Below are 27155 nucleotides of genomic sequence, written 5' to 3'. Positions count from 1 at the left end.
AAGGTGTGCAAACACCTGGCGAGCAGTCGGGATGCAGCAGAGAGGAGCCGCTGGAGCCCGTGGCTGCGCGCTCTGGCCACTGCTGTGCGCGCTGTTCCAGAGTGAGTGCCTCGGCTGGCAATATTCCACTTCCGGTCGGGGGGGCAGTTAAGGGAAGATGGTCGCTTTTCCGGTTCCGGGTAGGGGTGGTCTCAGGCAAGCCCCTGCTTGACGTTGGGGTGCGGGTGGATGGGAGAGGATGGCTGGGCTGTGCTGGCTTCCTCCGCCGCGCTGAGGCGTCGGCGCCCGGAGCCCGACCGCCTCGCGTGCTTTGGCTTGGGGTTGTGGCCACGGCCGAGAGCTCGGGGCGACCACAGCGGGCGCTGCCTTGCGGGGGCGTGTGGCCTCTGGTTTTGGGGTGGAAGCAGCAGCAGGCTCTGCAGGGGTTCGCTGCGCTCTGTGATAAGGGCGATGCTTGTAGTCGATATTAAACTGCAGTTATTGTAGGAGCGGAAATCATGGCTGTTGATAATTTTGATTTTTTGTAAGTGATTTTCAGAGGCTTTGAAAGAAAATGTTCATGGATCAAGAAAAGAATGTGATGTGATTTCATTGTGATAAACATGCTGTTAAGGGAAAAAGTAACCTGTTTAGCATTTTAATGACAAGTAAACAAAATCCGGGAGAAAGGACGTATGAATTCTGTTCAGTTTTCAGTTTTTAAACTAGTACCAGAAATACAGTATTTTCCTGATGACATAATCTTTGACGATTGAATAGGTTTTGCCTTCATGCGATTTTCAAATTGCATACATTTCAATCCAACCTAATTATGTTCATATTTAGGATGCGATCCCCACCCCATCCCCCGGATTTTGCTGGTGCTGTGTCTTCCTGGGAAATCAGATATTAATATAGCATTAAAGTGAATTGTGAGCTTCATGCTATTTCCCTGTTGTGTAATGGGGATTTCTGAAAGGGATCTTAAATATTACACACACAGACTTCAGATGTCCTAAATCTCAACAGGTAGGACTGGGAAATTTCATTTATTTGGTGACTAATATTCATACTCCCAATACACTCCCTGCTCCCTCCCAGCTACTTGCGTTGCAGTATCCAGTTTTTCAGCTTGTTCTTTTTTGCAATATAGTATTTACTCTGGCCTATGTGTCATTCCAAAGGAGAGTTCTCTATCTCACGTACACAACCATGGGAGATGCTGAAATATTGTCCTGTTGAGAAAAAAAAATTCTGAAAGTGGTTTTTTCCCCCTCATTTCCCATTGACGATAATTTTTCCAATCTGGCAGACTGAGTAATTCTATCAAATATTAAAGTTAATTTTATAATGTCTATGTAATTATTGAACAGGTTAATCTTTTGCCTTTTAAAAACTTAGAGAAATATATTTCATATGCCATAATATTTACCCTTCGTATACCATTGTATGCAATCCACCAACTTTAATATTCATAGCTATGAAAGCATTACCACAATACATTCTAGAACATTTTCTTTCATCACCTATAAGAGAAGCCATATAGCCATTCTTGCCTTCCCCAAGTAACTGGGAACTACCAGTGCTCTTCCCATGTCTATTGTTTTTGCTATTCTCTACTTTTCATATAAATGGAATCATATAGTATGTATGTGTTTTTACTAAATTTTACTTAATATGCTTTCAAGTTTCATCCTTTTATTTTTTGGTCTTTGTAAAAATTACCTGGAAGGCAGAGAGGTAGAGATTTTCCATTCCCCAGTTGTCTGTAACAGCTAAGGCTGCACAATCAAAACCCAGAACCAATGCAGGACTCCTTTGTGGGTGACAGGGACCTGCGTTTGGAGCCCTCATCTGCATCCTCCCAGGCTGCACATTATCAGGGAACCTCAGTTGGAAGAAGAGTGGCAGGGGCCTGGACCAGGCAGGGTATGAGAGCATCCTGAGCGGCACCTTAACCACACTGCCCAATATCTGCCCCTGGTATTGCTTCTGAATTTGCTAGGTAATAAACTTTGATTTCATACTAGTATTTACATGTCTTCTTCCGAAAGGACTTTGAAAATTACTAGCTTGTCTGAATTCTCCTTGAGTTATATGTCTCTTCTTGCTATATCAGATGCCTAATTATGTTGAAATGATAGAGTAGGAGTCTTGGATTCTTCACTTTTTAAGATTTTTTATTTAAGTGTGTAATTATGTGAATCAAAGATGGGCAGATTTTTTTAAAAAAAGCTGATTTTTCTATTTTAAAGGATTTATTTATTTGAAAGCCAGAGAGGGGACGACAGAGATTTTCGTTCAGAGATTTTCATTAACTTACCATATGCCTCCCATGGCCGAGACTGGCAATGTGATGCCAGAAGCCAGAAATTTCTTTAGGATCTCTTGCCTGGGTGGCAGGAACTTAGCAGCTTAACTACTTGGACCATCCTCTGCTGCCTTTCCAGGCAAATTAGCAGGAAACTAGATCAAAAGCAGAGAAGCCAGGACTCCAATGTGAATACAGGCATTCCCACTGGGAGCTTAACCTACTGCAGCACAACGTGTGTTCCTGGCAGTTTATATTTTGGAAAATGGAGTATATAACATTTGGAGTATAAAATGAATAATGGAGAAAATGGAGTATAAAACATTTGTTTTGACATGTTCATCTAATTTTTTAAATGTGTAAAATTACTTGTGTTAAATTGTAATTTTGTCTTAGGTTAAATTGTTAATTATGGCTATCTCAGTAGTTTTCACTTGGCAACAGTGTTTTTTGGTTTTGTTCTGTTTTCTACTCGGGTGAAAAGCTAAATAGCTGCAAGGACCTTAGGCCTTGGGTGCAAATTTCTGAATGGATTTCATGTTAGAAAATTGTTTTTCTTGTTCCATCCTTATGAGTGGAAGAGACAAACTAGCATTCATTGATATTTAAAACCTTTTCGTTTCAATATCACCTATCTACGGGAAGGAACACATGTAAAATGTAGAACTCAAATGAATTTTTAGAAATTAAGCAAAACTGAATAACTGACAGCTGAATCGGGTTCTAGAATATTCTTGACATCCTAGAAGCCTTCCTTGCTCTTCCTTCCAGCGTTATCCCACTCCCTCCAGAGGAACCAAACTCCGGATTCAGAGTGTAAATCAGCTTAGTTCACCACAGATCTTCATTGTCTATAACTGCTTTTTAAACTTTTTTTTTTTTTTGGTAAAAATTTAAAAAGCTTTTGCATTAAAAAAATTTATGTGGGGGCAGATGGAAATAGAGATTGTGATAGAAAGAGGCAGAAAAAAGAAAGATAGGGAGAGAATCTATCTGGTGGGCTTCTCTCCAAATGCCCGTGGCAGCTGGGACAGGGTCTGGAGTGCAGTTCAGATCTTACATATTGTGGCAGGAGATGTGGCTTCCATCTCTCAAAGTCAGCTTAGTGGGCAGCTGGTGTCAGGGGCCAGACCTGGTTATAGAACATAGGTTTTCTTACAAGCTAAATGCTTACCCCTTTCACTATGTATTTTTTTTAAAAGATGCATTATTATTTAAAAAATTTCAAATAAATGCACAGAGGGAAAAGGAGAGATAGAGTGAGAAAGATCTTTCATCTGCCAGTTTACTCCTCAAATGGCTGCAATGAGCAGAATTGAGCTGGTATGAAGGCAGAAGCCAGGAGCTTGTTCTGGTCTCTCAAGTACTTAGGCCATCCTCTATTGCCTTCCCAGGTTGTTAGAAGGGAGTTGCCTTAGAAGTGGAGTTACTGGGATTCCAACTGCTGCCCTTATGGGATGCTGGCATCACAGGCTCCTGCCGATATTAATTGTTTAAAAAAAAGATTTATTTATTTTTATTACAAAGTCAGATATACAGAGAGGAGGAGAGACAGAGGAAGATCTTCCATCCGATGATTCACTCCCCAAGTGGTTGCAACAGCCGGTGCTGCGCCAATCTGAAGCCAGGAACCAGGAACCTCCTCCAGGTCTCCCACATGGGTTCAGGGTCCCAAGACTTTGGGCCATCCTCCACTGCTTTCCCAGGACACAAGCAGGGAGCTGGATGGGAAGTGGGGCTGCTGGGATTAGAACCGGCGCCCATATGGGATCCTGGTGCATTCAAGGTGAGGACTTTAGCCGGTAGGCCATCATGCCAGGTCCCAATATTCATTTTTTAAAGACTAGTTTTATTTGTTTGAAAGCCATAGTGACACAGAGAGGGAGAAAGGGATGAAAGTAGGAAGTGGAGAGAACAGGGGGAAAAAGAAAAGGAGGCAGTAGGAATGCGGAAGTTGGGGGGGAAGAGAGAGAGAGACAGAAAGAGAGATACCAGTTATTCATCTGCTCCATCCAGGTCTCCTGCATGTGCGGCTGGGGTCCAAGTACTGGAGCCATCCTCCACTGCTTTCCCAGAAACAGCAGGCAGTGGATCAGAACTGGGGCATCCAGGACTGGAACTGACTCTGGTGTAGGATACTGACGTCACAGGTGGTAGCTTACCCTAATGTGCCTTGTAAGTCTACATTTATGACCTACTTATTTAAATTTTTGGATATCAGTAAAGTGATTTAAAATTTAATATCTTTATGATAAAAAATCTTGCTTATGAATATTGAGGTCAGATATACTGACAAGAGAAGGATTGACACGTAGCTATTATTGTTGATATACTTACTATATTTCAGAAACCAAAAATTCTCAGAACTTATCATTTTGTATTTGATAGTAATTTTGACTTAATTGGATAACGATCACTAAACATCCACATTGTGCTAAGTAAGCTTTGTTTTGTTGAGCGCATGATGTGTTGGAGAAGATGAACAAGTCCAATAATTTGAAAATCGGGTAGTATGAGGGGGACAATAAGATTGGCTCTGTGACATAATGAGTTAAGCCTCTGCCTGCAACACTGGCATCCATTGTGTGTGCTAGTTTGAGTCTCAGATGTCCCATTTTCTGAGCAGTGGTCGTTTGGCAAGTGATCAGTGGATGGGAAATCTCTTTCTTTCACTGTAACTCTGCCTTTCAAACAAATAAATAAATCTTTAAAAAAGAAACAAGTCCAGTAGAAACCAGACATGTAGAGGAGCTGTCCCTGATCTGAGGATTAAGAGAAGACTTCCTCAAGATGTCACTAAAGTTCAATCTTGGACTAAGAGTTAGAGGAAGGGAGTGAGGAAAGGTCTAGACATAGAATGGAGGCAAGACATAACTTTTTTTTGGTAAGATTTAATTTTTATTGGAAAGGCAGATATGCAGACAGGAGGAGAGACAGAAAGATCTTCCATCTATCTAATGGTTCACTCCCTAAGCAGCCATAATGGCTGGAGCTGAGGCAATCCAAAGTCAGGAGCCAGGAGCTTCTTTCAGGTCTCCTACACGGGTGCAGTGTCCCAAAGCTTTGGGCCATCTTCAACTGCTTTCTCAGGCCGCAAGCAGGGAGCTGGGATTAGAACTGGTGCCCATGTGGGATGCTTACGCATTCAAGATAAGGACTTTAGCCGCTATGCTATCCTGCCATGCCCAAGACATAACTTTCCAAGCATACTTTCTGAAAGTCACTTTTATTATGTTAGTTTAAATCATGTGTTGACTCCAAACCTGTCAAGAGGATGGTGTGTATGCAAGAAGTAGTAGTTAACTACATCACTCCCTAATGCAGCATTCAAGTGCTTTCTTTCTGTAGCTTGACATTAGGCGTGGTAGGAGTTGTTTACCACAGAGATTGTAAAACCCAACTTATAAATATGTATCTGGGTTGTTCTGGAGAGAGTGTAAGGAAAATTCTTTGTTTATGAGCAGAACACTGGCTGTAATGATTGATTTGGATACAGAACTGAGCGGAGGATTATTCTTTTTTTTTTTAATATTTATTTTCTATTGGAAAGGCAGATTTACAGAGAGAAGGAGAGAGAGAGAGAGAGAAAAATCTTCTGTCTTCTGGTTCACTCCCCAAGTGGTTGCAATGACTGAAGCTGAGCTGATCTGAAGCCAGGAGCTAGGAGCTTCTTCTGGGTCTTCCACACGGATGCAGGGTCCCAAGGCTTTGGGTCATCCTTGACTGCTTTCCCAAGCCATAAATAGGTAGCAGAATGGGAAGTGGAGCATCCAGGATGCACACTGAAACCCATATAGTAAGGCTAGGGTTTAGCCATTAGGCTACCGTACTGGGCCCACTATACTAGAATTTTTGGTGATTGGTCTCTCACTCTGTGCTTGGTGCCTTCCCCTGAAGGTGCTTGCCTTGAGTAGAGGGAGTAGACGTATAAATTAGGTACATGACCCATGCATTTTGTACTAACCATTATGAGAATATTGAAGACAGAACAGTGGGGCCCGGCGGCGTGGCCTAGCAGCTTAAGTCCTCACCTTGAACGCGCAGGGATCCCACATGGGCGCCAGTTCTAATCCCGGCAGCTCCACTTCCCATCCAGCTTCCTGATTGTGGCCTGGGAAAGCAGTCGAGGATGGCCCAAAGCTTTGGGACCCTGCACCCATGTGGGAGACCCGGAAGAGGTTCCTGGTTCCCGGCTTCGGATCGGCATAGCATTGGCCGTTGCGCTCACTTGGGGAGTGAATCATCAGATGGAAGATCTTCTCTCTCCTCCTCTCTGTATATCTGACTTTCCAACAAATAAATAAATCTTAAAAAAAAAAAAAAAGACAGAACAGTGGTCTGTGTCAGGGAATATAACCCAGCCCAGGAGGCTGATGATTTTAGCTGGGTGTCGAAGTTCTTGGGAATGTGGTATGGGATGGGAGGGCAACCCAGGCACACTGGTAGAGAAATGGCAAAGACATATTCAAAGAGAGGCATGGGGATATGAAAGAACACGGGGCACTTGAGAAACGTCAGGACTCTCTAGGTATAGTGATGGGATGTGCAGGTGGTTGAGTGACAGAACTTTGGAGCCAGATTGTTATACTGGAATTTTATTCCATGGTCTAATAGGGACTTATGGAAGGTTTTTGAATGCAAATGGTACTCATTTTGACAATCATAACTAACATTTCTGGCAAGTTTTTATCTCAGGTGAATATACTAAGCATTTCAGATATATTTTTTTAGTTATGGTGAGTTTTCATAGTGATCCAGTGAGGTAGGTCTTTGTGTTCCCAGTTACCAGATGAAGAAATTGAAACTTAAAGAAGTCAGGAAAATTTGATGCAAGTTCTCACAGCCAGAAAGTGGCTGCATTAAGACTCAAGGCTGAGCCTGGCACGGTAGCTTAGTGGTTAAGGTCCTAGCCTTGAACTGCCAGAATCCCATATGGGCACCAGTTCTAATCCCAGCAGCCCCTCCCCCCATCCAGCTCCCTGATTGTGCCCTGAGAAAGCAATAGAGGATGGCCCAAAGCTTTGGGATCCTGCATCCGTGTGAGAGACTCAGAAGAAATTCCTGGCTCCTGGCTTTGGATCAGCACAGCACTGGCCACTGCGGTCACTTGGGGAGTGAACCATCAGATAGAAGATCTTCCTCTCTGTCTCTCCTCCTCTCTGTATATCTGACTTTGCAATAAAAATAAATAAATCTTAAAAAAAAAGACTCAAACCTAAGGCTAATTCTCAGTCCACATTTTGAATCTTCATGCTATACTTATGTCACAGCATGAAGAAATGAAATGTGGAAGATGGTAGAATGCCATTGTTTTTTTTTTAAGATTTATTTTTATTATTTTTTTTTATTGGAAAGGCGGATATATAGAGAGGAAGATCTTCTGTCCGATGATTCACTCCCCAAGTGAGCGCAACGGCCAATACTATGCTATGCCGATCCGAAGCCAGGAGCCTCTTCCGGGTCTCCCACATGGGTTGCAGGGTCCCAAAGCTTTGGGCTGTTCTCTACTGCTTTCCCGGGCCACAAGCAGGGAGCTGGAAGGGAAGTGGGGCTGCCGGGATAGAACTGGTGCCCATATGGGATCCTGGGCGTGCAAGGCGAGGACCTTAACCACTGTGCCACCGCGCCGGGCCCAATACCATTGGTTTTGACCTTGCAGGTTGTAGGCCTGGCTGTTTCGTGATGACTGAGGACTTTTTTTTTTTTTTTTTTTCCATTTGGGCAGATCAGGATAGATGGGGACTGATGGATGAGGGCTTTCCAGTTAGGGGAGCAGCAGTGCGAAGGCATGGAAGGAATGGTGTGTTTAGCATCGCAGATGCAGAAGGATCTGTGAACAGGCCAGGAGGAGCCCTCACGGTGTAGGATGGCGCAGATGCTTATTACAGTCCTGGTTAATGAGCCCTGTCTTGGCCTTCTCCTCTTGAGAGGAATGTGAGCAAACTGGATGGTTTAGAGGGGAGCAAGATAAATGAATCAGGGCAGGCAGAGGTAAAGGATGTGGAATTGATGACTCACAAGTGTGCCAGGAAAGGCTGAGCGTGTGGGCAGAGCTGAAGAGGTGGCACTGACGTGGCGACGCCATCTCACGTGCACTGAGCATTGATACTGGGTAGGGTAGCATTCAGAGCTGTCTGTGTTCTCATTTACTCCTCACTGTGACCTTCTCAGATAAATACTAGTAGAGATGGAATCACCAGGAGTGCTTCAGGTTTTGGATTTTTTAAAAAATTTTTTTTTACTTTGAAAAATTTGCTTATATATACATACTTTGCTTATGTAAGAGTGGTGGAGAGAGAGGAAGAGAGAGAGATATCTGAAAGGGAGAGAGAGAGAGGTATCTTCCATTTCTGGTTTGGAAGATTGTGAGGCGCAGCAGGGATGGGCAGGTTGCAGCCTAGGAGGAGGCTGAGAAGGGTGGCTGAGAAGGCCGCACCAGAAGGCGGTTTCCTCCTTGGTCAGCAGTCCAGCAGTGACACATGGACCCACCAAAGTTGAAAGGAGCCTATGACACTCCAGAAGGCACATTCCTTAGCCCCTCAAACCCTACCTCCACAGCCCCCTAATGAAACTATCCCTCGTGTCCCCTCGGTGGGACTTCCCTGACCCACTGTCTGTATCAGACCAGTGAACCTTGCCCGGGACCACTCCCAATAAAGCTTGTTTAAAGCTGAACTCTATTCTATGTGGGTTTCTGGTTCGGAAAATGAAGCTTACAAAATATCTTCCATCTCCAAATGCCTGTAACAGTTGGGGCTGGGCCACACCCAAGCCAGGAGCCAGGAGCCAGGAGCCAGGAGCCAGGAGCCAGGAGCCAGGAAATGGCCAAACCAGGAGCGAGGGAGCCAGGATCCAGGAGCTCTATCCAGGTCTCCCACATGGCTACCAGGAGCCCAGATACTTAGGGCAGTCATTTGCTGCCTCCCAGTTATGTTAGCAGAAAGCTGTGTCCGAAGCGTGGATTAGCTAGGACTCAAACAGGTATTCTAATACAAGACACAAAGATCTGCCCCTGCCCCAGTGTGGCTGTATTTTGACTGCAACTTGACACTGGAGATCAGTTGTGGAATTTTCCACTGGTGGTGTCATGTCAATTACAAAAGGTTTTGGATTTTGGAGCTCAGAGATTTTCTGATTAGAGATATTCCACCTCACTGTCATTCCCAGAGGAATGAAGAAGAAAAGGCATTTGCTGTGGCTACAGAGCTGAGGTTTAAAAGTCTGTTTGCTCTGTCACTGCATCATCTTGCCTGTAGCTAGAGGGACTGCTGGGTTTCTTTCTTTCTTTTTTTTTTAAAGATTTATTTTTTATTTTTATTGCAAAGTCAGATATAGGGAGGAGGAGAGACAGAGAGGAATATCCTCTGTCCGATGATTCACTCCACAAGTGACCACAATGGTTGGTGCAGCGCCAATCCAAAGCCAGGAGCCAGGAGCTTCTTCCAGGTCTCCCACATGGATGCAGGGTCCCAAGGCTTTGGGCTGTCCTCGACTGCTTTCCCAAGCCACAATCAGGGAGCTGGATGGAAGGAGGGGCTGCTGGGATTAGAACCAGTGCCCATATGGGTTCCTAATGAGTTCAAGGTGAGGACTTTAACCACTAGGCTATGGCGCTGGGCCCAGGCTTGCTGGCTTTCAAGGTAATATGGGTTTGCTATTTTCTGAAGTCTTGCTCCTCTGTTTGCCTTTGACCCCCAGAAGAATTATGGCTTATTGAAGTAGACAAGGAAGCAGGGAAAGCAGAGTACTGGTGACTCAGTTTTCTAAAACATGACCCCCAAGTGAAGGGTAAATTTGTACTTACTGTTTTCTGAAAGAAGAAAGTAGTGGTGAAAAAAAAATGTACCAATTTTGGGAGCAGCAGAGATAAAGTGTCAAAGTTGGATTGGAGGGCCAGCGCTGTAGCCTAGTGGCTAGGGTCCTTGCCATGCATACATATGCCGGACTCCTGTATGTGTGCCGGTTTGTGTCCCAGCACCCCCACTTCCCATTCAGCTCCCTGATTGTGGCCTGGGAAAGCAGTAGAGAATGGCCCAAAGTCTTGGGACCCTACACCCACTTGGGAGATCTGGAAGAGGCTCCTGGCTCCCGGCTTTGAATCAAGCTCAGCTGCAGCCATTGCAACCACTTGTGGAGTGAACCAGTGTTTGGAAGATCTTCAGTTTCTCTTTCTCTGTGTAAATCTACTTTTCCAATGAAATATATATATGTTTATATATATATATAATATATATATATATATACATGTATATATAATATATTGTTTTTAAGTAAGAATGGTTTGTAGTCCGGTATGGTGGCCTAGTGGCTAAAGTCCTCACCTTGAACATGCTAGGATCCCACATGGGCGCCGGTTCTAATCCCAGTAGCCCGCTTTCCATCCAGTTCCCTTCTTGTGGCCTGTGAGAGCAGTTGAGGACAGCTCAGAGCTTTGGGACCCTGCACCCGCGTGGGAGACCTGGAAGAGCTTCTGGCTCCTGTCTTCGGATTGGTGCAGCTCTGGCCGTTGTGGTCACTTGTAGAGTGAATCATTGGACAGAGGATCTTCCTCTCTGTCTTTCCTCCTCTCTCTGTATATCTTTCAATAAAAATAAATAAATCTTTAACAAAAAAAAAAGAATGGTTTGGAAAGAGAAAGTCTATACAAGAGGTACGTCTAGTCTGTCAGGGCCAACCCCATCTGGACTGCCTACCCTGCATCCTGCATCTGTGTGCCCAAGCTTTGCTACCAATTCTGACTTCCTGCTATTGTGCATGCTAGAAGGCAGTGGTAGAAACTTAAGTAGCTGGGTCTCTGCTATCTGTATGGGAGACTTGTGTAGAGTTTCCAACTCCTGGCTTCCTGCTTAGCCTAAACCTGGCTATTGTGGGCATTTGGGAAGTGAACCAGCAGATGGGAGCGCTGTCTGGCTCTCTGCTTTTCAAATAATAAAACAAAACAAACCTTCATTTTTGTATCGCTCAATGCTTTCAACTGTTCTGTATAACCTTTCTGTGATTTATATATATCCATGTATATATATATAATGTATACATCATATATGTGTATATAATGTATATATTTGAGAGAGAGAGAGAGAGATTGATTTTTGGTCTGGTGGTTCACTCCCCAAATACCTATAACAGCCAGGGTTGTGTTATGCCAAAGCCAGGTGCCTGGAACTCCACTTGGGTCTTCCACATTGTGGCAAGAGCACAGTTACTTGAGACATCAACTATGTCCCAGGCAGGGTGCATTGGCAGGAAGCTGGATTGGGACTCAAACTGGCACAAATACAGGGTAGTGGGATCTCAAGTGGCAGCTAAACTGCTGTGTCAAATACTCCGTTTCTCCCATGATTTACTCCCCCGCCTTTTTTTTTTTTCTTAATGGATACAGATTCATTAACCAACTTTAAGAAAGAGCAATTTTTAAAAACTTCTTTGAAAAGGAGCATTTGCTAGTCATGTATGATCAGTCTGCTGATGATTAAGGCAGTGCTACTGCATGTTATAAGTGTGCTGTCCTTGAGTCACTTAGACCACAAAGGCTGCCATATCCTTGCTCTCTCTGTCTCTCTGTCTCTCTCTGTGTTTCTGGAGGTTATGGAAATGAGTGAGAGATGTGATGTTTTTTTTTAGCAGTAGACCCACTTCTTTGTACTACAAGGTTGTATTTGTAAAAATGCTGATATGACCAGACTTTAAGTTTTTATCTAAGCAACCAGTCTGTGATTTAAGATCACAAAATGAGGGACTGGTGCTGTGATTGATTAGTGGATAAAGCTGCCACTTGTGACATCCACTTTGTATAAGGATATTGATTTGATTCCCAGCTTCTCCACCGCCAATCCAGCTCCCTGTAATGTGCTTGGGAAAGCGGCAAAGGCTGGCCCACATCCTCAGGCCCTGTACCCAAGCAGGAGACCTGGAAGAAGCTCCTGACTTTGGACCAGCTCAGATCCTGTCATTGTGGCCATCTGGGGTGTGAACCAGCGGGTGGAAGATTGCTGTCTCTCCCCTTCTCACTCTATAACTGCCTGTCAAATATTTAAAACTCACAAAGTGATTAAAACACTGTGTTTGATTAGTAGAGATGATAGCTCCTTGCCCCTTGTGGGCTTGCCTGAGGAGATGTTTATTGCTCTGGCTTTTTGACAAGAGTTCAAAAAAAGATCCTTAGCATATCTTTATTGTTGACACATACTCTGCGTATTCCTTCCAAATGAATACATTGTAAGCATTTGGATTTACTTTGACCAGGTGTTTATATCGTCCTTTCCTTGGAGATTAACGCAGATGCCCACGTCCAAGGCTATGTTGGAGAAAAGGTCAAGTTGAGGTGTACCTTCAAGTCAACTTCAGATATCACTGACAAGCTGACCATTGACTGGACGTACCGCCCTCCTGGCAGCAGTCGCACAGAGTCGGTAAGTGCACACCTTCCCTGGAGCTCTTTCAAGTTTGGTGTCTAAATCCTTTCGCGGCCAATCACAGGCACACCTGAGGGCTTCTTGTCTTGGAAACAGAAGATGGGCACCACTCCTGGAGATTTAGTTGGTCGCAGTGTGCTTTTTAGTCTTCCATGTAAGAATCTGCAGATCAGCTATAGGGGGAAAAGAAACTGTCAGAAACTCAGAAGAAATGTGGTCTGATTTTGTTTCCTCATTGTTGTTCCTTTGTGCCTGGTTATTGTGGCTTTGCTGTCAGAGGTGGTGTATTTAAAAGGGCACCTCCAGACAGTTGGGGAGAAAAATTCTGTACGTCTCAGTCACAGACACCCTTTGTCTGAAAGCTGCTCATTTCCTGTGTTACCAAGTTGACTCAGTGGGTGTATCTGTGTGCCTATCTGTAGGTTTATCTTGGCATTTACTCCTGGTGTGTAAATATCTGCATTGATTTATACAGGCACCATTAAAGGAAATGGTAATCTTGGGATACTAGAGGCAATATACTTCCTTCACACATATGAAAACGTGTTTATGGTTCAAATCCCACTGTGGGTGTCTAATTGAAGGTTGCAATACTATATATATATACACACACACACATCTGTATTATAATATAGATGCATAAACATTATATATGTATATATATGTATGTGTATATATATATATATATATTTGTATACATACCCAGCAGGAGTCTTAACTCAAGAAAAATGCTATTCAGTAACGTGAATGTCACAGGTGTATGTAAGAGTGTATTTTCAAAATTATCCTTAAATTTTTTTTTTTTTTGTATTTCCAAATGCTGCTTTATTCAGTTTGTAAGTTTTCTTTCTTTTTTTTAAATTATTTTTTTATTGATTACATTGCATTATGTGACACTGTCTCATAGGCTCTGGGATTTCCCCAACCCTTCCCCACACCCTCCCCAAAATTATCCTTAAATTATCTGTTCTGTTTCCATTATTAAAAGATGTTCTCTTTGATTTTCATGTGTAATCTTTGAATTCTCTTTTTGGAGGCAGTGTTAAAGGCCACACATAGCTTGGAGTTAGGTAGGTGGCTCGAATGGAGGAAGCCAGGTTGTCTTCACAGGTTCTTTTTCTTTAGACATAAATAGTTCTCTTTATTCTGAGCAATAGGGAAACTTTGGCTGGCCTTATTCAGCTCTGTCTTTCTAGCCAAAATAGATCAGAGCAAGCCGTGGGGGAGCTGCTTGGGTTGGAAACCTTACATGCACACATGTTCTTTTTTTTCTTTTTTCGGTGAAGTACTCTGTGAGGCTGGTCAGAAAATCAGCACACTCACCCCAGTTGCAGAGAGGGAGCCCATCACATCATATCACGTGATGTTGTTGTTGCATAATCAGGATTCTCTCAGATTAACCAATTAGCAAATGCTCAGAGATTAGATTGATCTTGAAGAAATATGTTAGGCCTTTTCTTTTTAAAAATATCTGTTACTGTGGGTGCCAGTTCTAATACTGGCAGCCCAGCTTCTCTTCCAGCTCCCTACTTGTGGCCTGGGAAAGCAGTCGAGGAAAGCCCAAAGCCTGGGGACTCTGCACCTGCAAGGGAGACCTGGAAGAGGCTCCTGGCTCCTGGTTCAGATCGGCTCAGCTCTGGCCTATTGCAGCTACTTGGGGAGTGAATCATTGGACGGAAATCTTCCTCTCTGTCTTTCCTCCTTTCTGTGTGTCTGACTTCCCAATAAGAATAAATGAGTCTTAAATATATATATATATTTATATTTGTTGTTATTATTTTTATTTGAAAGGTATATTTTACAGAGAAGGAGAGATGGAGAAGGACTTCCACTCACTGGTTCACTCTCCAAATGGCTACAAAGGCTGAGCTGATCCAAAGCTGGGAGCCAGAAGCCTCTTTTGGGTCTCTCAAGTGCGTGTAGAGTCCCAAGGATTTAGACCATCCTTCACTTTTTTCCCCAGGCCCTAAGCAGAGAGCTGGATCTGAAGTGGAGCAGCTGGGAACATCAACTGGCACCTGAATAGGATGCTGGCACTACAGGGTTGAGGATTGGCCTGCTGTCCTACTGTACTGGCCCCTATGCCTTCTTTTGTCAGTGAATTTCAAACTTTTTCCTATTGACTGATGCCTATAGTCATTGGTGAGCATTGTCTACCTCACTCTTTCCCACTAAAATGCAAATTATAAAAGAGAGGGGCTATGGCTAGGGGGTCCCTTGCTTAATATAATACCTGACACAGGGCAGCTGTGAGCAAAATATTTGTTCCATGAATTCATGAACAAAGGAAGCAATAAGTGATTCAGCAGATTGTTTAGGAAGTTACTCTTCAGAATTGGGAAATTCTATGGTTGCAAAGGCCTGAGTTGGTAAGTGGGAAAGTGAGGAGCAAACAAAGAAAGAGGAAAGGCTTCTATGTTGCATAAGAGATAGAAGTCGTGTTGTGCTGAAGCATTTGCCCAGGCCACCTCCCAACGGTCTTGGATACTTTGGGTGATGATGTGTTTGATCACCAAGTTCAAAGCAGCATAGTTTTAATTGAATACACATTCATTAAGTACTTACTGGGCATCCGACTGACATTTGTTTTAGCTGCCAACGTAGATGACTTGGGGGGAGGGGCTGAATTATATTACACCCTCCTGGCCATTTTGAGAATAAACAAATCTCTCTTGTGTCAATTACTAGTTGTGTTCCTTTGAAACTTCCTTTGTTTTTTTTTTTTTTGTTTTTGATCTTGTTTCCCTTTCTACCTGTTTGGAATAGTTACGCTAGTAATCACATAGTTCAGTGTTGTTATGAGGCCCCAGTGAGGACATGTATGAAAGTCGTTTGCAAGCTGTATAGTGCCACACACACATTAGGTGTTGCCTTAGTTCCTCAAACTTTGACAGTGTTGACATTTTGAGCTGTATCATCTTTGTTGTGGCGGGCTGTCCTAGGCACTATAGGCTGTTTCACAACATCCCTGGCTACCCACTGCACTCCATAAATACATGCAATTATTGGTCAGAAGTAGATAAATACAATTAAATATTTTCAGATGCCTCCAGAAGAATGGAAATTCTGGTCGAGAGTGATTGCTTTAGGACTTTGGGAAGAATTTTTTTGCAGAGACACAAGGATTAGCTTGCTAGGATTCTCTCTCATCAGTTTTTTTTTTTTTTTTAAAGATTTATTTTTATTGGAAACTCAGGTATACAGAGAAGAGGAGAGACAGAGAGAAAGATCTTCATCTGGTGATTCACTCCCCAAGTGGCCACAGCAGCCAGAGCTGAGCCAATCCAAAGCCTCTTCCAGGTCTCCCACGCAGGTGCAGGTTTTGGATCATTCTCTACTGCTTTCCCAGATCACAAGCAGGGAGATGGAAGGGAAGTGGGACTGTCGTGCTTAGAACCAGTGCCCATATGGGATCTTAGGTGTGCAAGGTGAGGACTCTAGCCACTGGACTATCATGCCAGGCCCTCTCATCAGTTTTTTTTTTTTTTTTATGGTCAGTTTTCTTAAATGGTCAGTTATATTTAAAAGCATCTAAAAAACAAAACATAAAACAAAACAAAGTTAGCCCAATTTAAAATAAACCCCATTGTATGAATCTTTTATTTGGGATCTACGCAGCCATATATATTTATTGCATTTTCCAAATTAACTCTCTCCTCTGATGTTGCCTTCCCAGATTTTTCATTACCAGTCTTTCCAGTACCCAACCACAGCTGGCACATTTCGGGATCGTATTTCCTGGGCTGGAAATGTGTACAAAGGGGATGCGTCCATAAGCATAAGCAGCCTCACCCTGAAGGACAATGGCACATTCAGCTGCGCTGTGAAGAACCCCCCAGACGTGCACCACAACATCCCCCAGACGGAGCTCACGGTCACCGAAAGGGGTAAGCTCGCCACCACCAACCTTCTGTGACCACGCTGGTGCCTCTGGGAGACCCTGCCTGGGCCAAGCTACCTTTGGAAGGCACTTGGTCCCTGGGGTCACTGTGTTGGAAAAATGTTTCTGACCTCCTGATACCTCTGTTGGGATGAATTTGTAGATCTTTTGTTATTATTTTTTCAAAGATTTGTCATTTTTATTTGCTAGGCAGAGTTATAGATTGAGAGAGTGAGGGAGAGAAAAAAGAGAAAGACATCTTTCATTCACTGGTCACTCATGAAATAGTCACAATGGATGGAGTTGGGCTGTTCTGATGCCAGGAGCCAGGAGATTCTTCTGGTCTTCCACTGTGGATGTGAGGACCCAACCACTTGGGTCATCCTATGTTGCTTTCCCAGCTACATTAGAAGGGAGCTGGATCAAAAATGGAGCAGTCGAGCCCAGTACAATAACCTAGTGGCTAAATCCTTGCCTTGCTTCCGGTGAGATCGCATATGGATGCTGGTTTGTATGTTGGCTGCCCCATTTCCTATCTGGCTCCCTGTTTGTGGCCTGGGAAAACAGTCGAGGATGGCCCACACCCTTGAGATGCTGCACCACATGGGAGACCTGCAAGAAAATCCTGGCTTCTGGCTTCATATTGGTACAACTCTGGCCATTGGTGGCCACTTGTGGAGTGAGTCAGCGGACAGAAGATCTTTCTGTCTCTCCTCTCAGTATATCTGCGTTTTCAATAATAATTAAAAAAATACATACATATAAATAAAATTTTTAAAAATGGAGCAGCCAGGACTGAAAACTGGTGCCCATATGGGATGCTGACACTGTAGGAGGCAGCTTAACCTACAGTGTCAAAGCGCTGGCCCTTTATTTTGGAAATGGCATTTTCTGTGTGAGTATTGGCCTATTTTTTTTTCTGTGATCCCTATTTGAATTTTAAAGCTTCAGGTGACCACAGGTCTTGTGACTACATGGCTGCCCCTGAGTAAATGGATGGGCATTTCCCTGTGGAGTGGCAGGCATTGCAAGCGGTGGTATAATCTACTGAACAACAATGATGGCCTCCCAGTTTTTATCCTTCATTGTCCTCGTGTATGTATCCTCCCTTTTCCACCATGAGCTTATCCCTTCTGTAACCACAATAAATGTGGGAGCAGAAGTAGACTCCAGCTGATACCCATGGGAAGCAGGTGCACATGTCCTTGTCTTTTCACCTTCTTTTTCCTCCTGCAGGTTTTGGCACGATGCTCTCCTCTGTGGCCCTTCTCTCCATTCTTGTCTTCATTCCCTCAGCAGTGGTGGTGGTCCTGCTGCTGGTGAGAATGAGCCGGAAAGCTGCAGGGCTCAATAAAAGGAGCAAGTCTGGCTATAAGAAATCATCTATTGAGGTGTCTGACGAGTAAGTGTGAGCCCGCTCTGCGGGGAGGGGGTTCACAAATGCCTGTGTCTGCCTCTTTTCTTCCATGCTGACTTCAGTTCCGATGGTGAGATTTCCTTTTGAAGAGAATAGCTGTACACAGAAGTACTGGGAGGAAGCTGCAAGTGACACTTGGGGTTATGAACTTGGAGAGAGAGGGAAGGGTTGATGGTATCACCCCAGTCTCCTGCTTTGGAAATCAGATTGTACAGTGCTATAGTCCCAAGTATGAACTTGGACTTGGCTATGTCATTTTTCAAAGTTGGGAGGAAATCCCAAATCAGTTATTCTCTCACCTTTTGTTTTTGTTTTTTGATCCTGAACTGATGTCCTTTGATAGAAAAATACATGAGCAATGAAAGAAACCTCAAAAATAGCTGTGGAGGACAAAAGCATTTAAATCAGGAGTGCATCCGTGGTCAGCAGATGCTCTGTGGGAGCTAAGTGGTTTGTGGTAGAGCATTTATAAATGTTATGCTGCTGGTGAGCTGCTATGATCTGTGTTTACCCTGAAGACAGATCTACTTAAAAAAAAAAAAAAGAAATAAAAGCAAAGCATAAAAACCCCATTGATTCTACATTGTGTTTATCAGGGGTTCTTAACGTGGCAAGGACGGTTTTTCTCTGAGGGTATCCCAAGCTTTCCTTTTTTGTCTCTCTCTCTCAACTGTTTACAACACACACCCTGGTGCTTTTATGTGTTGGGGTGAGTGTGCTGCACAAGGACTCTGTGGCCCCAGAGAGATGACAAATGCTTAGTCAAGCTGTTTCTAAGCTCACCTTTATGGTCTGACCCTATTGTCATTGTTTTCTGCCACTTTTCCTCATTGACCCCACTATATTCAGGCAAAGTTTTCCTCTTGCCTAGGTTACCCTCCTTTCTCTCTTATTTGCCTGGAAGCACATTCTTACACTTGATCTTTGCCAAAAGGCCAAGAAGTGATCTGGAAGCACATTCTTATCCTGCAAGTCAAACTGAAATGTAGGCTTTCTCTTGAGTGCCCCTGGCACCATCAGGGGGGAGTAGGCACACCCTGTCCTTTGCTGCCACAGCAGTTTGACATTAATGCTACTAAAACATTAACCACATATCCTGTTGTAACATGCTTAAGTTTTGTTTTAGAAGATTTATATGAAAGGTTGAAATGATGGGGCATGGAAGGAAGGATCTTCAATCTGTTGATTCATTCCCCAAATGTCTATAAAAGCACGAGGTGTGGGCTGGCCCAAAGCCAAGATCCAGGTTTTCCATCTGAATCTCCCACATGCATGGCAAGAGCCCAGTTAATTGGGCCAGCAGTCTCTGCTCCCAGGTGCATTAGCAGGTCCCCAGATTGGAAGCACAGAATAGTCAGCACTTGATCCAAGCACTCCTCTGGGATATGGGCATTCTAATGGCTTCATCTGCTGTTGACACACACCTACCTCTGTTTGTTAAGTTTTAACAGGTTTCTCACCTCCATGAGATTGTAAGCTCTCCAAGGGACCATGTTTTGTTTATATCTTTACTTCCAGCACAACACAATTCTTAGATGTTGTTGGTGCTCGGTACATTTCTGAGTGAACAATTATGACTCATCCCTATTTACTGAGCACATACTACCTGCTGGGCACTGCATGGTACATATCTCACATGTATTTATATTTTATTTCTGCCTATGCTTAAAGGATGTGTGATAAGGTGTGCATTTTACAGGTGAAGGAACAGGCTATGAGAGCTTAATAATTTGCCCAGTCACCTAGCTCTTAAGTAGCAAAACCAGAATAAAAAAACCAGGCCTGTCAGTTTCTATACCTGTACTTTGCCATGTACTCCTCTGCTAAACACAGTGATCATTGTGGTTTGTTCTGTCCCCTTACTGTAGCACTGACCAGGAGGAGGATGATGATTGCCTGACAAAGCTTTGTGTCCGCTGTGCTGAGTGCCTGGTAAGTCCATGCTAGTTCTGCTCTGTTGATGTTGCACTTTTCAGCTGACTTAGCAGGCCTTTGCCTCTCTGTGGCAGCAGGAGCTGTGCAGGTAGGACCACACAGGGTATGAACCAGAGTCTTTGCCCAAAGCCTTCTGGTTCCAGGGAATCCCTGAGAGTGGTCACCATAATTTTGTTTTCCATTCTTGTGAGTATGGGCTAGTGTTCTTAGGTTAGGGAGAGGGCTGGGTGAAGCAGTATATGCTTGCAAGAAATCCTGAAAGAATGTCTTGTGCACTGGATTCATCCTAGGACACTTGGGCTGGACTCAGAGCCCCGAATTCTATTTTTCTGCTGAGCCTCAGTGTTTGCCAGGGATTTAGAACAAGAGAACTTTTAGGTAACTTGATGACTTTTCTCAGTAGATTGCCACATGAAAGGCTTAGGTAGGTTGGGATTTCAGTGTCAGAAGGTTGTTATGCCTCCCCTTGAGCATTTCCTGTGATTCAGGCCTGAGTGGCTGTCCTAGAACCCAAGGAGGAGGGCCTCTCTGACATGGGCCAGATGGAAGCAAGCCAACAGCCCTATGACCTCACATGCAATATTCCTGTCTGGGTGGAGGCTAAACTTGAGCCCTATCCTTATTATCAAGTTGAACACTTGGCCAAGTGACCACAACCCAGCACTCATTGCAGAGTTCTTGGTTTCTCTTTCTTCTGTACACCTGGCTGTCCTAAGTAGGAGGGAAACATTGACAGTGCCAGTGGTAAGAACAACACAAAAGTTAATCAATGTTGTATGGTTATTTTCTGTGTTAAAACTAAATAAATGTCTGGGCTTTTTAAAAATTAATTTTATTTATTTATTTTTTAAAGACAGAGTGCCAGAAAGAGGAGAGGCAAAGGCAGAGAGAAATCTTCCCTGGTTGTGCTGGTTCACTTCCTAAAAGGCCACAATTGGCCCATCTTCCACTGCTTTCTAAGGCACATTAGCAGAGAACTGGATGGGAAACAGAGCAGCTGGGACTCAAACCAGAGTTTGGATATGGGATGCCCACATCAACATTATAGGCAACAGCTTAAGTCACTGCACTATAACTCTGCCCCCAATTATCTGCATTTTTATATGAATCATTCAACAGCGATTTGGTCTGACATGTGCTTTGTGCAGTATTGTAGATACTTAGGCACTTTCAGTGAATAAACTGACCTATCTCTCTATATATATCTATAGATCTATAGATCTATCTATCTATCTCCTTAAAGTACTTACTGTTCTTCACCTAGAAAACATCTCATTCTCCAAGATTCTATTGAGATTTCACCTCCTCTTAAATGGAAGAATGAACACTAACAGTACCTTAAAAAATAAAGAAAATATATAGTCAGCATTCTGTATCCATGGGGTTCTCATCTGTGGACTCAACTGAGGATGGAAAATATTTGGAGGAAGGACATATATCTGTACTGAACATGAACAGACTTCCCTGCCTTGCATTATTACCTGAAAAACTTAGCGTAACAACTGTTTGCACACTTGCCATACTATATTAGATACTGTAAGTTATCTATAGATGACTTAAAACAATCAGGAGGATGTACACAGGTCATAGGTAGATTTTAAGCTATTTTATATAAGTATCTAGAGTATGTACAGATTTTGGTATCCGTAAGAGTCCTGGAACCAGTCCCTTATGAATTGACCATGTGGTTTGTTAGGTCATGTGTAACACCAGGAGAAAAAATAAAACGGGAAAGGGGGATGAGATGGCTTCATAGGGATGTGATATTAACTAGGATGATTTAGGGATGCTGCCAAGGAGTTGATATTTAAGTAAATGCCTACAAGAAATGGAAGGCAAGCTGCATGGCTGTTGTGGAGGAGCACTTTAGGCAGGGGAAGTGGCAGGTGCTAGGGTTCTGGCAGTGGCATGATTTGTTTGTACTAGGAAGAGCAGGAAAGTGCAGTGGCTGGGATGCAGAGAGCAAGAGAAAGACTAGTATTTGTTGAAATCAGGATATAATGCAACAGCTGTGTCATATAGAACCTTATATGTAGTTGCAATGACTTGTACTTTTAATGAAATGGAATCCATTAGAGGGTTTGAGAAGAAAGCACTACAAATCAAATTTCAAAATTGTTTTGAAAGTATCACTCTGGCATTTGAGTTAAGGAGCTAGTAAGCTAGTGAGGGACCATGACACAATTAGAGAGCCTCATTAGGAGGCATTATCAGTAATCCAGGTGAGAGAAGCTGGTACAAGTTGGGGCCAGGCTGCTGCTGCTGAAGGCAATAAGTAGTTAATATTCAGATTCTAGTTTGAAGGTTAAGTCAGAAGGATTTATTGATGTTGCATGTCTGTGGGAAAACAAAAGGTATGGAGGATAATTCTAGATTCTTGGTATGAACAACTGAGTAGACTTGCCATTTTCTAATATGTGAAGACTACGGGTAGAACCAGTTTTAGGAGGAAGACTGGGGGTTAGGTTTAGATATAGGGAGTTTGAAATACTTCTTGAACTTTTCTAAGTAGAGATGTGGGAAAAGCAACTGTGGATTGGAGTTCAGTGAAGAAATCTCAACAGGAGATAGAGGCTTAGGCATCACTAACAGAGAAGTTAATAGAGACATTTTCATCAAGGAAGTAAATGTGTACAGAAGGAGAAGAAGTCTAAAGACTAAGTCTGGAGCTCACCTAGGTTCTAGACTGGGGAGAAGAAGAGAAATTATAAAGGAAGTGCTTAAAGGAAATCAAGTAAATGAGAACTGCATGTTGGTTACTGGACGGTTTGGTGATGTGGAGGGTGTTAGTGATCTTGGCTAAAGGAACTTCATTGGAATAGTGGGGATGAAAGACTGCCAGGAGGAGGAGGGTTCGACAGGTTATGAAGAAATGCACCAGAAACAGTGAATAGAAACAACCCTTTCAGATGTTGCTGTGGGTGAATGCAGGGGAATAGGGCAATAGACAGAGGGTGGTATGTGTCAAGATTTTCTTCCCCCCCTTTTTTTTCAAGTTTTATTTATTTTGAAAGTCAGCGTTAGAGGGATACTCATTAGATAGTATCAATGGTCATGGCTGGGCCAGGCCAAAAGCAGGAGCCAGGAACTTCATCTGGGTCTCCCACATGGGTGACAGGGACTCAGGAACTTGTGCTGTCATCCACTGCTTTTCTCAGGCCATTGTCAGGGAGTTGGGTTGTAAGTAGAGCAGCCAGGACATAAACTGGCATCTACAGGGGATGCTGATGTTGGAGATGACAGCTTTACCTGCCATGCCACAGCACTGGCCCCTGCTTTCCTTTTTATGATGGGAGAAATTGAGCAGATTTGAATTCTGTGAGGAATGGCCAGGAGGGAGCGAGGAGGGAGGGTTGCTGGGATAGTGGCAGGATCTGGTGCACAAACGGAGATGTTGGCCTTGGATGGAGGCAGGAAGCATAGGTCCAACTAGGAAAGGCCAACTGGATGGACTCAGTTGCAGGTGGGTGGGTAATTATGATGGGAGCTTATAGAAGTTCCCTGGTGACTGCTTCTCTTTTCCCAGGGATAGCAGAAAGCAAGGCCATTGGCTGACAGTGATGGGAGGAAGTATTGAGGTTTGGGTAAAGGTGACATGGTACAAAATATCATTCAGGGGAAATAGAATGGATTGTCTGGAGATGTTTGTTGTACCAAGGAGCTTTGTTGGTCCACTTGAAGTTAGAAGTAAGTAAGTAATTATTCCTTTTTTGAAAAGATATTTATTTGAAAGGCAGAGTTGGGGTAAGGGGAGATGCAGAGAGAATTTTCTATTTGCTATTGCCCAGATTGCTGCAACAGCCAGGGATGGGTCAGGATGAAGCCAGGAGCCAAGAGTTTCATCTGGACTTCCCTCATGGGTGGCAGGGACCCCAGGAACTTGAGTCATTTTCTCATTTGCTGCTTTCCCCAGCTGTTAGCACAAAGCTGTATTGGAAATGGAGCAGCCAAGACATGAATGCACATCTTTATGGGTTGCTGGTGTCTCAGGCAGAGGCTTTAACTGCACAACAGAGGCTTTAACTACCACAACAGATTCCAATGAATAAGTTTAAATAATCAGAATAATGTTCTTAGTAGCTACTCTTCCAATGAATCCTTACAAAGTGCCAGGTCCTATGCAGTGTTATATATAGTTCTCTTTAATTCTCATTAACAGTTCTATCAAGTGCAGGTGTTTTTGCTGTCCTCGTTTTATAGACAAGGAAACCAACTCTTGGAGAAGTGAAATAACTTTATACAAGATCACACGACCAGTAAGGGTAGAACTCAGCAGTAGAGTGACACCTCAATTCATTTTCTAAACACAAGCCGGCACTTTTTGCTGTAGCCAGGAGCCCTTTCTGGTAGGCTGAAGTTTCACATAACTATTCGCCAAGAAAAAGGAAGCCAGCAAATCAATTAGCCCAATATATGTAGATTATATTTGAGGTCCTGGGACACTTCATGGGAATTTAGGCATGTTGAGTCAGTGGCATTTGACTCTTATTGTCACTTCATGCCATGTTTTATTTGGAGGATAAACGCGTGGACCTTGGCGTTGTGCTGCACCTGCTGCCATTACACTTGCCATTCTCTCCCTGCAGGATTCCGACTATGAGGATACCTATTGAGAAAAGTGTGCGGAAGATAGAGTCACCTAGGAACAGTAACGACCCCATCCCACCGGCAGCTGAGACCTCTCGGAGGAGCAGAACTGACCTGGACAGCAGGGACAAGGATTCGGGAGGTCATCAATGAAGACACAAGGAGCCACTTATTTATTGAAGAAGTATTGTTTTTATATTTATAAACTGTTCAGAAACCCTCAGAAGAAACTCACGACTTCCCTTTCAACAGACTGCTCTCAAATGGAATGAGAAGTCTTCTTTTGGACAAAAGGATGCTTTTTGGTTCAGTGTTTTCTTCTGTTTCTGAAAGCTTGCCACACTGCTGATGCCAAAATAATTGTTCAGCAGCTGTGAATTAGTATATAGCATTGAGGCCTTAGGCTAACAAATCCAGCAATTTTATTTGGAAGACTTGATGCATTAATTCTCATTTCTGAAGAGCTGGGAAGATCTGGAGTGATTGGATTGCTTTTACTTAAAGTGTTGAATAAAGTGTCATTGGTTTACAGTTAAGGCAAGGGGTGGGGAAGATAGAGGAGTTCTGGCTTTGTTTTGTTTTAGGTCTTCTTGGCCCAAGGCAAATTTATTCCTTTATAGCTGACTAATTTGTGGTTTCCTTCTTGATTTCTTTCAATCTAGAAGCCAGAAAAAATCTTGAAAAGAATTTAGTGGGGATGTAAAGAATAGCAGTTTTTTGCACTTAAATCTTTGCCACTTGTATTGTTCTTCAAAATGTTGATTTCTAGAATGTGCTACCAGCTATGAGTGGATAATGATTTGCAAGCAGCTGTCCATTCTCCCACAGCAGTGTATTTCACATGATGATTTACATATTTTCTTTGTTTTGCACAGCACGTGAGGATGTATGTGTGACAATGTTAGGAAGGACTGGTATTATATGCTTAAGTAGGCTTGTGTGAAGGTGTGGTGAGGTTCACTTCTGCATTGGGGGAAGCAAAAGTTGTCTCCTTCCTCATCTTTGTTTTTTCAGCAGGAATTTCCCTCTCCATGGTCTTCCCTCGGTACCTCAAGAAGTTTTCATATTAAAGCATTATATATTGCAAGTGTCATAAAATCACACACACACACACACACACACACACACACACACACACACACACACAGTCAAGATCTCATCTTAAAAATTTGGGTCATCAGATCTGCCTGCAGGAAGTGCCCTGGCCTCCTTTGTTGGTTCACAAAGCAGAGAATCTGATTGGTTGCCTGCTGTGATTTATTTCTGGTCAGCTAAGGACTTAGCAGAGGTAGAGATAGGTCTGGCAGTTGCCAGTTCCAGTGGTTTAAGTGCTACAGTTCTTTGGGTCACTTGTTAAAGATGTGGTTGTCTGTGGCCAATCCAAATGAGACCAATTTTGACACTATAACAGACGAAAGCGAATTGAGCAAGAATAAAGTTGTGGAACCCTTGGAGGGTTGAAGACAGATCTAATTGTGTGGGGAACTTCTTATGGGTCTCACTTCTCTGCAAAAGAGATGATGTTTCCGGAACCCATTCAAAGCCACATCCCATAAAATGGGAAATCTGGTTTGATCTGGGTCTTCCCATAATTGCCTTGCAAGTATGTTATGAAGATGTGCCCAGCAGGGATGTTTGCTGTTTTCAGTAATAGGTGCTTTGTGAATATTTAGACGTAGTGAGTTGAAAAAGTCTCTTCTTTTTGAAATCACTAAGCCATTGAACACTTTGCGGTGAAGGAGTAAATTGGTGATACAATTTACTCCATGGGTTTGTGGTCAAATCCTGGCTGTAGACTGTCGGCGGTTTCCCACTGCACCGCTTGCACTGAGCTTGGGTTACAGCTTTTGTCCTCAAAGGAGCATGAAGCAGTAGGTGTGCACCTGCCTGCCTGAGGGATCACAGAGCAAGTTTGTGTCTCACCTGCTGTTTGAATACCTTCCAAGGTTCAGTTCTCCTTTGTTTTTGTCACTCCATAGACTCTTTTTCGTCACTTGGAGACAAGCTTGTCTAGAAAGGGTCAAAGATTTTCAGTATCTTTCTCTGGTAGCTAATGCCTTTGCTCATGGTTTCGTTCCCTTATGAGTTTTATTTTGCGTTAGTCTCTAAATTCTATTACAAAATGTGAACTTCCAAAGTATGTTGTTTCTCCCATGCTGCTGTGACTTTGGGCCACATGGGGAATCTCCTTAGTTTCCTGCAGCTTCCAGCATGGATACTAGTGCTTTAAAAGGGAAAAGTGCACATCTTTAAAAGAAGAAGAAGAAGAAAGAAAAAGAAAAAGAAAAAAGAAAACCCTGCAGGATAAATTCTGAGTGTGAATGTTCTACTGTCGCTTTTAGTTATGATTCTAGAGGGAGCTCTAAGACGAGTCACAGGACCAAGACTTTAACTGCACAGCTTAAAACCTTGCTGCCCCAAGGGGCAGCCCCGTTCCTTTGCCTTCAGTGTTAGACTGTTAACTGCTGTGTCTCATTGCCTTTTTGGCCTTTGTTTTATAAGAGGGTATGCACTGTTGGGCCATGTGCACAGATACTGTAACTCTTGGTATCTTTACCACAACATAATTAATAAATTTCTTTATGCCTTCCGGCTGCCTTTTGGTGTGCATCTGTGTTTCAGACTTGTCATGTG

At 43.3% G+C, this 27155-nt stretch overlaps 1 protein-coding gene across 2 annotated transcripts; it reads left to right on the top strand.

Annotated features, from left to right (window-relative positions):
* On the top strand, positions 1-27111 carry MPZL3 (myelin protein zero like 3). 2 transcript variants are annotated; one of them, XM_040977031.1, is made up of 6 exons: positions 1-101; positions 12569-12699; positions 16379-16589; positions 17819-17984; positions 19868-19931; positions 24521-27111. In XM_040977031.1, exons 1-6 carry the CDS (start codon positions 32-34, stop codon positions 24545-24547), a joined length of 669 nt encoding a protein of 222 aa, XP_040832965.1. In that variant the 5' UTR covers positions 1-31; the 3' UTR covers positions 24548-27111. The 2 variants fall into 2 exon arrangements, with proteins under 2 accessions (XP_040832965.1, XP_040832964.1); XM_040977030.1 differs by having other exon boundaries at positions 12533-12699.
* The last annotated feature ends 44 nt before the right edge of the window (positions 27112-27155 follow it).

This window comes from Ochotona curzoniae, unplaced genomic scaffold, assembly GCF_017591425.1.
Source record: "Ochotona curzoniae isolate NIBS_2020 unplaced genomic scaffold, NIBS_Ocur_1.0 contig_2723, whole genome shotgun sequence".
Classification (NCBI taxonomy): domain Eukaryota; kingdom Metazoa; phylum Chordata; class Mammalia; order Lagomorpha; family Ochotonidae; genus Ochotona; species Ochotona curzoniae.
The sequence above is the reverse complement of the archived record's forward strand: the minus strand, read 5'-3'. Positions and strand labels throughout refer to the sequence as shown.